Consider the following 11528-nt stretch of genomic DNA (forward strand, 5'->3'; position numbering starts at 1 on the left):
AGAGATTTTGTCAGACAAGTTAAATTTTTATTACCTGTAGATTATACCTAAGTTATTCTCAGTATCCTAAATGAGCATTCATTATTCTTCCTAGCTACATCTGATAACTAACCTTTTAAATTCATTAATTGAACAGGTTTTATAGCAGCAGATATTAAAGGTACAGGTTCCTGGACTCAGCTCTATTTGATTACCGATTACCATGAAAACGGATCTCTCTATGATTTCCTGAAATGTGCTACACTAGACACCAGAGCCCTGCTTAAGTTGGCTTATTCAGCTGCCTGTGGTCTGTGCCATCTCCACACAGAAATTTATGGCACTCAAGGAAAGCCTGCAATTGCTCATCGCGACCTAAAGAGCAAAAACATCCTCATCAAGAAAAATGGAAGTTGCTGTATTGCTGACCTGGGCCTTGCTGTTAAATTCAACAGGTGAGTGGTTCTTTACCTATTGTTTTGAAATTATTGTAATCTCCTAAAGATATTTACCTGTTTGTATTTGTATTCAGGACAGTGGATTTCCAAACATGTATTTGTGCTTATATAATTATATAAATTGGGTTTGGGGGTGGGGTTTGTCTTCGTGGGTTTTGTTTTGTTTTGTTTTGTTTTTTTTGCAGTACGCGGGCCTCTCACTGTTGTGGCCTCTCCCGTTGCGGAGCACAGGCTCCGGACGCGCAGGCTCAGCGGCCATGGGTCACAGGCCTAGCCGCTCCGTGGCATGTGGGATCCTCCCAGACCGGGGCACGAACCCGTGTCCCCTGCACCGGCAGGCGGACTCCCAACCACTGTGCCACCAGGGAAGCCCTGTCTTCGTGTTTTGTTGTCATTGTGTTTTCTGTTTTTAACAAAAATTACATCCTATTCTACATAATTCTTGATTTCCTACTTTTTATTGTCTTAGACACCCTTCCGTTTCAGTATATATAGATCTACTTCATTCTTTTTAACAGTGTTAAGGAAAGTTTTCCGTTTTATAGATGTACTATAATTTATTTCATCTGTGACTCAACTGACGAGCATTAAAGTTACCTCCAGTTTATCTCTATTATTTTATAAATGTTTTAATGAATATTGTATTTTATCCATATATAATATCCTTGAATACTTGTACAAGTATTTCTTCATGATGGATTGCTAGAGAAGGGGCTAAACAGAGAGTATGTACATATTAAGTTATTAATAGTATGTTATTAATTAATTATCTAGGTTATCCCTTTAGAAAGCGTGCATCAGTTTACATTCCCATAAACAAGATATAAGTATGCCATTTCTTCATCACTACTTGATATTGTCAATATTTTTAAACAATGAGAATATCAGATTTTTAGAAAACCATTTAAATTGTTTTAATGTTATAATTCTGGAATACAGCAGCCATTTCACATTTCAAAACTCATTTCAGGCCATAAAATAGAAGTACTAGTCCATAATAAAGCAAACATTAAAAATTTTTAATCTTCTTCCATCATTTTTACAGTATTCTAATCCTGTTGTTTTTAATCAGTGGAGTGTTTATTGGCTCAAATATTCATCAGATGCTAATTTAAGAAATATAAAATACATTATATTAATCTCTGCCTCAGAGTAGTTTTCAGAACCTAATAGATCTGGAGACCTAAAAACAAACCATTCATGTCTTCTAACTCTAAAATTTACTCCAAAAATTGAAAAAAACAATAAACATCATTTCAATATGATTATGTAAACATTACTCACAGTAGAACTAAGTTGGTTGGATCCATAAAGAAAAAAAATGTAATCCTAAGTCACAAAGGATCACATGAGAATGATAAAAGCAAATGATTCCTCTCAATTAATTTTCACATTCACTTGTTCTGGGATATAATTATGTACCACTTTTTTTATATTCAGTATTGTTCTCTTTCTTAGAGAGGCACAAAACTTGTTTGGTGACAAAACTTGACCTGAACTGATGTGAGGTATTTACTGTCTTTATTTATCCAGCTTAGTATGAACATTCATACTTAGTTTTTCACTGTATACTTACTAATGATTTTGATTGAGTACTGCTGCAGACCCTGCTGGAGATTTATATAATATATAGTATATATTTAAAGGGTATATTACTTCTTTAAATCTGAAAGATGCTGAATTTCAAAATACATCTGACCCCAAGGATTTCTGTTAAGGGGATGTAGACATATTAGATAGATAGATAGATCTTTATTTTATTTTGTTATATACATACAGAGAGAGACCCTGACTTTTACAATATGAGACAAAAATAGATGAGAAACGATTTTGTTCTTGGCCCTCAACCTGGACGTTGTCTGTCTTCTGTTTCAGTGATACAAATGAAGTTGATGTACCTTTGAATACTAGGGTGGGTACCAAACGCTACATGGCTCCAGAAGTGCTAGATGAAAGCCTGAATAAAAACCATTTCCAGCCCTACATAATGGCTGACATCTATAGCTTTGGCCTGATTATTTGGGAAATGGCTCGTCGTTGTATCACAGGAGGTAGGAGTTTAGGTAGCATGTTTCTGGTTATGTTTGTATACTCATCATTCAAAAAATAACAGCTCCAGTTGTATAATTTAGATGTCGTGTGTGTCAGGGATCCCCAAGATCAACCCCTCCCCAGTTCTATGATTTCATTAGGACTCCCAGGACTCAGCATATAGTTGTCTTCACAGCTAAAATTTGTTACACTGAAAGGCTACACATCAAAAGTAGCAAAGGGGAAAAGGTGCATGGGGCAGAAAGTTTAGAGGAAATCAGGTACAAGCTTCCAAAAGTCTTTTCCCAGTGGAGTCGCTCGGGATTTGCTTAAGTTACTCCAGCAATGAATTGTGATAATGTGTAAAATATTGTCATCCAGGGAACTTCATTAGAGATTTAGTACCCAAAGATTTTTTTGGAGGCTGGTCCCGTGGGCATCCTCTGTCTAGTATGTATCAAAATTCCAAACTTCTAGAAAGAAAGCCAGGTGTCCAGCATAAACCATATTGTTGGCACAAACAGTCTAGGCACAGTGACTCACCTTTTCATTAGTTTTATCTGAGTGTAGGGAGCTGTTTACCAGGCAGGTTCTCAGACACCAGTCAAGTGCCAGTCTTGCAAGCAGGCCTTTTAAGAATAGCAGTTTCAGGTCTGCTTTATTAACTCTTTTCTGCATATATGTTGTCTTTCTACTGCAGAAAAAAAAAATAATTAAAAAGATTAAAACCTCATTCATTAGTAGAAACAATTGTGTACATAAATAATTAGACTGAAAATTTAGGGTAAGTGAGTGGTTCACCTTGCTTATTTTAAGGGATATTGGTACGTCCAATATGGACAGCTATGGTGGGGGTAGAGAAGATAATTAGACATAAAAAAAAGAGAACATACATTTACTATTAAAAGTGAATCATCCACTCTGTAGTCTTTTCTTCTTTGTGGAGGGATTTGTTTCAGTTCCATAGTTCAGTAGAAGGTACTGAATGGATTGATGTATTTTGTCCAGCCACCATTTTTGTGCCCACTATACCTTCTAACTCACTACAGGAATTGTAGAAGAGTACCAATTGCCATATTATAACATGGTACCCAATGATCCATCATATGAAGATATGCGTGAGGTTGTGTGTGTCAAACGTTTGCGGCCAATTGTGTCTAATCGATGGAACAGTGATGAAGTAAGTGGAATTCAGTCCCCTTAGGAAGTGATTGCTGAGTGTTGCCAACGATATTTACCTACTCACTACATTCTCTTTACTTTTCAGTGTCTACGAGCAGTTTTGAAGCTAATGTCAGAATGCTGGGCTCACAATCCAGCCTCCAGACTTACAGCTCTGAGAATCAAGAAGACACTTGCCAAGATGGTTGAATCTCAAGATGTAAAGATTTGACAGACAAATAATCATGAGGAGAAATTCTAGACTGCAAGAACTGTTTTCACCCAAGGAACGGGTGGAATTAGAATAGAATAAGGATGTTAACTTGGTTCTCAGACTCTTTCCTCACTACACCTTCACAGGCTGCTAATATTAAACCTTTCAGTACTCTGTAGAATACAAGCTGGGAACTTCTAAACACTTCGTTCTTTATATATGGACAGCTTTATTATAAATGTGGTTTTTGATGCCTTTTTTTTATTGGGTTTTTATGAACTGCATCAAGACTTCAATCCTGATTAATGTCTCCAGTCAAACTCTGGGTACTGAATTACCTGTTCATAAAATGGTGCTTTCTGTGAAAGCCTTAAGAAGATAAATGAATTCAGCAGAGATGGAGAAATGTACACTTTCACCTTCTACCTGAGAAAATTTAATCTATTTGTATTCTACCTTTGTAAACAGCCTATGGATCATGATCTGTTTGGGATACTGCTTAGTTTATGATAGTTTGTCATGCCTTGATAATGGTGTGTGTGTGTCTGTGTACATACATGCATACCAGAATTCCTCTGCTGCCATTTGAATTAGAAGAAAATAATTTATGAATGCACAGGAAGATATTGGTGGCTGTTGGTTTTGTGCTTTAAAAATGCATTATCTGACCAAGATTTGCCAATCACATAAAAGCCATTTACCTTGCAAGTGAGCTAGCTTCTCCACCAACTTTATTTTTTAACATTAAAGTTGATATAAAGGCCAAAAGGAGTTTAAAGTGTATGTAAATTTGGACTGTTCTCCTCCCACCACAAACTTTTTTTTTTTTTTGGTAATTATTATTTTTGTCATGAAAAGCATCCTATCCAAAGTTGGAACTTCCAATGCCATGAACCTTCTAAAGAAAACACTTCTTATTGAAGTGAATACTAATTACTGCATTTGATAGCAATTTAAGTGCCTATAACCATGTTCTGTATTCTTTATTCTCAGTAACTTTTAAAAGGGAAGTTATTTATATTTTGCATGTAATATGCTTTACTTGCAAAACACCTGCTCCTTTACAACCATATTTTATATATGTACATACATTCATACTATAGAAACCAGCTCATGTGTACCTCATATCCCATCCTTAAGGGAAAAAAAATTAAAAGATCTTCAGAAAAAAAAAGTTGTAAAGTAGAACTACATGTAAATTTTCAGAATTAATTCAAAGTAGTATATCAAGTCTAGGACTTTGTTTAAATATCAAGAACTAACCATAGGTATAGCCTTTCATTAAGATGCCATCATCTCAGTTCTCCTTTATGAAAGGATCCCCCAATTAGAAATTTCTGTCACAGAGTTAATACACATTTGTCAACAACTGTTTTAGACATTTAAATCATTTGAGATTTTTGGTTTTATGATTTCTGTTCCATAAGTTTGTGAAGACAGTGAAGAATCAGGCAAAAAGTTCAATATCTAGTCAGTACCTATATCTATACCATATAGCTGTTACTCAATAAAATGCTACATATTTATGGATGCCTTGTTTCCCCAAGGAGTAATTCTGATCTACTGAAACTAACTATACTTCTGTAACGCCTTTTAAATATTAATATCTTATTCTGAACAAACAACTCATGGGTGCATAAAGTGAGACAGTTTTCTTGAATATAGCATAAAATAAATGTGATTATATCGCAGCGTAGTTAAAAAATCTTTAAAGGGGAGGAATCAGAGCATGTATCCATCCATTGCCAAAAATGCGACTGACATTTAAGGATGAAATGCTTACATATTTGTCTATACATCAATCACAAATTTGAGACTTGCTTTAACAGTTTTGACCAAGTTTAATAATTTTCATCTTACATAACTAAAGCTTGAAGTGTTTATCAAGATAAGTAAATTTATATATTGATATATATAGTACCCAGTAACTTCCTGTTTGAGAATGTTTTCCCCATCTCTGTACTGAGAAGTACAGGTATTTTTATCTAAATTTCCAAGTGATTTAAGAATACTTATGAGCTCTACTTAGTGTAAGGTTAACCTTGATTTATTTTTTATTTGATAAACTGTAAATCTTGAAAATAATTTGTCATCTTAATAATAAAAAAATGTAAGGAAAGGCAAACTCTATTCTTAGAAATGTTAAAATAGTATGTGGAAGCAGACAATTGCAGATAATATGTAAGTACAAGAGCATTATAATGATTTTTTAATTAAATTGGTCTATTAAAAGTGATACCAAGAAACTTGTTCAATAAAAATATTTTCTAATATTACATGTTCTTTACAAAGCAAATGATTCCATTTTTGAAATCCTAAAGTCAAAAAAAAGTTGCATGAAATCTATTTTTTCTCTCCTTTTATTCTTACTCTTAAATTTCTAAGTTCATATTTAAATATTTAAAGAGTAAAAGAGGAAGTATTACATAGTACCATAAATAATAATTTGTAAAACCCTGGAAGCCATTATTTGGTCCTGCTTACAACTTAGCATCTTAAAAATGTGTGGCTTCTGTCTGTCATCCCTTTAAATAATTAAAACATCAAAACAAACAAAAAACCAAAACTACCTGAATATAACAAGTTAATCCTCCCTCAAAGAAAATTCTCCTTATGAGTTCTCTTTATACTGGTAAATATCAATATCTTTAGAATTAAGGGCATGCATGCTAGGAATTGGCTTCAGTGTGTCTAGTCTAAACTTTCCCTGTGCTTTCTTATTGGACAAGTTTCTGAAGCATAAAATTCAAATCTGGTTTCTCTGGAAATGTTTTCACAAAAGATATTTCAATCAACATTTTGTGTTGCCTTTCCAATTTCAGGAGTGTTTTTGAGCTTAGAAAGTGACCTATAGTTTTTGAAAATTATGTTTTCCTAGAATGTGCCAGATTTTTTATTTATTCGCTCTATTCAGTACCTTTTTTTCCCCAGATGCTTTGCTTCTGTTTAGAACAAAAATGCAATACAATGTTTAAAGAATCAATACATCTCTAAGTTGGCCCAAGATCAAATTTGATATTGAATAATTTATTCCAGGCAAGATTTTATAAATTAAATTATTTATTTTTCTTTTCATACACGTTTTGAAATGTTTCTAAATATCTAAAATAATTTCAACAGCAGAAATACGAATTGATTTTTTTTTAAAAAGATTGTTGCAGCTCTTGTACTGTTTAAAAGTGGTAATATTTATTATTTGCTTGGGTCAGATGTTAAAATAGCAGTGTAGCAGTTCATCTTCTTGCCTCAGTGCTATTATGAGAGTCACAGTGAAAACTGCAGAGAGCTGATACATTCATAAAGAGCAGATTAAATCTAGGGCAGCATCACATGAAGCTATGTGTAATCATCCTATAAGGAAGGTATGTGAATACTGCTTTTGCTAAGGATTAAATATATTGTAATTTTACCTTGTGCTCTGTACTATGCTTTCAATGGAATTATTTAAGCCCTTTTAGTGACTGTTGTCTTTGCCCATTTAAAAACTAAAATGTAGTATATATTGTATAAAATGAAAGTATCATTATAGCTTAATTAGGAAAGTTGTACATATACGCTGAAAGAAGGTTAAAAACAAGCAGTTTTATTATGCATTTGTAAAACACCAAAAATATAGATTCATCTTTGATATGTAACACACTAAATGTATTTTGTACAGCATCTGGTTTAAAAGGTGCCTTATTAAGTTTACCATTAATTGCTTTGTTCTATATATAGATTACATCCAGTGTATCATTTTTAAGTAAATAACCTTATTTTAGTATACTTTAGTGATGTGTTTTGTGATACTCTGCTTGGACTGTATTGTGTATCAGAAGTCACCTATCCAGTGAAATTTTATAACAAATAAGTTAGTGTACATACAGATGTCCCTGAGATGTGCATTTCAGCCACCAGAAACCCAGTGTGGACACAGGGCGGGTAAGTGGCCATACACTCTTTCCTTTGTGTAGATAGAGAAGTTATAATAGTTATATAAGCCTATTATAGCCAAGGGTTATTTTCCTTTAAAAAAAAAAAAAGAACAAAACATTTTTTCTAATTCTAAAAATATGTACTCATTGCAGAAATTTTGGAAAACATAGGAAAGAATAAAGAAGCAAATGAAATCATTCAAAATCCTATTGCCAGATAGTACAACTATTTACAGTTGAATGTTTCTTTTTGATCTTTTTTGCTGCTGCATATTTTTTTAAATGTTAAGATAGAACATGTCATTATATATCCATTGAAAACATTTTTTTAAAAATTGACTACATAGCATTCCACTAAGTAGATGGAACAATTTATTTTTATAATTCCCTGTTGAATATTTGGGTTATTTTCATTGTTTGGGAAAATATAACCAATATATTGAACATCCTTGTACATAAATCTTCATATATTTATTTTCTTAGATTACACTCCTAAAAATGGAACCAGTGGATATGAACTTTTTAAAGATTCTTTAAGATGAAAAAAAAAATCTGAGATTCTTTAAATATTGCAATCTTGCTGCCAAGAAGGGTTTCTCATTTACACTCCTAAGAGCAGTGTAAGAGAGTGCTCATCTCACTACCTGGCCAGGTAATTTCTTCGAAGTTTTTTCTCTTTCTGCTAATAGAGTGCCTGATTTCTTGCCTGTAACTAGCTTCTTTTAGTTTAGAGTAGTGTAATCCATTTATCTGGCCTTATGGTGTTCCTGCTGCAACAAATGCTGTTTTAAAAGCTTAAACTTCATGGAAGTAAAGGTAGCTTTCCTTCTGTTCAGTAGCAATATCGTTCTCACCACCTGTCAGAGCTGTTTTCAGTTGTGTGTAAATTCACTCAGTGTGCCTTGTGATGCCTTTTTGTAGGCATTTGAACATGTTAAATCCTTATAAAAGATTTGTTACTAGTTGATGTCTCCCCACCCCCAGCCCACCCCACCCCGCTAAAAAAAAAGTTTGGAGATAGCCTATTATAGATTCCTTACTGGAATCCGCATTTAGTGTCACTGTAAGACAGTTTCTTGAAACAATAGCATGTACTCTTGTGCAGCTTGATAAAGAAGACTCAGGGATTTCTTGGGCCTATCAAATACTTCCTAGCTTTTTTCCATCTATAAAAAGCTGACTCAAAAACTGGGTAAATATATTAATTCTTCCTTCTCAGCATAATGTTACTCTCCCTGTTTAGTTGGAAGAGTGACTATTTCCAAGGTTTCTTTAACATTATTAGTAGCATTAATAGAGTAGACATTAAGAAATGAGATACTGTTCTTCCAGAATAGTCTAATCCTTGTAGGTAATTTTAAGCAGCTGCTAATTCAGTCATTAAGTCTTCATTCTCTTGGAGAAATATTTATCTGTCTGTTGCTAATGCATGGACCATTTCTTGCACTTCATACTTCAGTTGGATGCATATTCCTAAGAAAGCCTGGCTTCAGCCCTGGAGCAGTATAGCCTAAGTGGACACAGTCCACTGCAGGTGACTGGCCAGGAGTGTAGGCAGAGGCCACCTAATGGCAGTGGCACTGTTCTAGTCATGGGGAGTTAAACACTGTGAGCTCGGTGAGAGCAAATGGGCAAGTCACCCTGAAGCTGGGAATCAGTAAAAGGAAACTTAGTTCAAGTGCAAAGGTACATGAAAAAGTATTTCAGATAGAAGCAGAGACTAGGGCTGAAAGGTTATTGAATTGTTGCTGAATTGTTCTCTTTTTTAGATGCAATATATGTGGCCTACCTGTTACTTCTCTGAACTTTATCTTTCTGGTCTTTGTCCGGTTACTTGCTCAGAATGAAATTCAGAGTGATTCCAGATACCCCAGTGCTCCCTGCACCCACCTCACTACTCATGGCCTAGATTTTTTTTTTAACATCTTTACTGGAGTATAATTGCTTTACATTGTTGTGTTAGTTGCTGATGTATAACAAAGTGAATCAGCTATACGTATACAAATATCCCCATATCCCCTCCCTCTTGCGTCGCCCTCCCATCCTCCCTATCCCACCCCTCTAGGTGGTCACAGAGCACCGAGCTGATTTCCCAGTGCTATGCATCTGCTTCCCACTAGCTAGCTATTTTACATTTGGTAGTGTATATATGTCCATGCCACTCTCTCACTTCATCCCAGCTTACCCCTCTCCCCGTGTCCTAAAGTCCATTCTCTATGTCTGCATCTTTATTCCTGTCCTGCCCCTAGGTTTTTCAGAACCTTTTTTTTTTTTTTAGATTCCATATATATGTGTTAGCATATGGTATTTGTTTTTCTCTTTCTGACTACTTCACTCTGTATGACAGACTCTAGGTCCATCCACCTCACTACAAATAACTCAATTTCATTCTTTTTTTATGGCTGTGTAATACTCCATTGTATATATGTGCCACATCTTCTTTGTCCATTCATCTGTTGATGGAACTTAGGTTGCTTCCATGTCCTGGCTATTGTAAATAGAGCTGCAATGAACATTGTGGTACATGACTCATTTTGAATTATGGTTTTCTCAGAGTATACACCCAGTAGTGGGATTGCTGGGTCATATGGTAGTTCTATTTTTAGTTTTTTAAGGAACCTTCATACTGTTCTCCATAGTGGCTGTATCAATTTACATTCCCACCAACAGTGCAAGAGGGTTCCCTTTTCTCCATACCATCTCCAGCATTAATTGTTTGTAGATTTTTTGATGATGGCCATTCTGACCGGTATGAGATGATACCTCATTGTAGTTTTGATTTGCATTTCTCTAATGATTAGTGATGTTGAGCATTCTTTCATGTGTTTGTTGGCAATCTGTATATCTTCTTTGGAGAAATGTCTGTTTGGGTCTTCTGCCCATTTTTGGATTGGGTTGTTTTTTGTTTTTTTGATGTTGAGCTGCATGAGCTGCTTTTGTGTTTTGGAGATTAATCCTTTGTCAGTTGCTTCGTTTGCAAATATTTTCTCCCGTTCTGAGGGTTGTCTTTTTGTCTTGGTTATGGTTTCCTTTGCTGTGCAAAAGGTTGTAAGTTTCATTAGGTCCCATTTATTTTTGTTTTTATTTCCATTTCTCTAGGAAATGGGTCAAAAAGGATCTTGCTGTGATTTATGTCATAGAGTGTTCCTCCTAAGTTTTCCTCTAAGAGTTTTATAGTGTCTGGCCTTACATTTAGGTCTTTAATCCATTTTGAGTTTATTTTTGTGTGTGGTGTTAGGGAGTGTTCTAATTTCATTCTTTAACATGTAGCTGTCCAATTTTCTCAGCACCACTTATTGAAGAGGCTGTCTTTTCTCCATTGTATATTCTTGCCTCCTTTATCAAAGATAAGGTGACATATGTGCGTGGGTTTATCTCTGGGCTTTCTATCCTGTTCCCTTGATCTATATTTCTATTTTTGTGCTAGTACTATACTGTCTTGATTACTATAGCTTTGTAGTATAGTCTGAAGTCTGGGAGCCTGATTCCTCCAGCTCTGTTTTTCTTTATCAAGATTGCTTTGGCTATTCGAGGTCTTTTGTGTTTCCATACAAGTTGTGAAATTTTTTGTTCTAGTTCTGTGAAAAATGTCATGGCCTAGGTTTTATCCAGGGAACCTGAAATGTTACCATTGTTTAGAAGTCAATGTGAAATTCTTATATTGAAAGTATTTTTAAGCTAGACAAAGAAAGAACTTGGGCGTTTTTTTTAGGGGAGGAATCTTTTTTGAAAGCAACTGTAGAATCAGGTTGAAGCACAGCTGCTGCTCTG

The 11528-nt window shown here is 34.7% G+C and overlaps 1 protein-coding gene across 2 annotated transcripts in view; it reads left to right on the top strand.

The window, feature by feature from the left end:
- The window catches only part of BMPR1A (bone morphogenetic protein receptor type 1A), a 138954-nt gene extending 131374 nt beyond the window's left edge, over positions 1-7580 (top strand). For both annotated transcript variants that reach the window (XM_082673797.1, XM_082673796.1), the window contains exons 10-13: positions 137-434; positions 2313-2488; positions 3518-3648; positions 3736-7580. In XM_082673797.1, coding sequence (XP_082529923.1) covers positions 137-434; positions 2313-2488; positions 3518-3648; positions 3736-3861 — 731 coding nt within the window. In that variant the 3' untranslated portion in view covers positions 3862-7580. The remainder of the gene's footprint in view (positions 1-136; positions 435-2312; positions 2489-3517; positions 3649-3735) is intronic.
- The last annotated feature ends 3948 nt before the right edge of the window (positions 7581-11528 follow it).

Source organism: Grampus griseus (assembly GCF_964374135.1).
Source record: "Grampus griseus genome assembly, chromosome: 16".
NCBI lineage: Eukaryota > Metazoa > Chordata > Mammalia > Artiodactyla > Delphinidae > Grampus > Grampus griseus.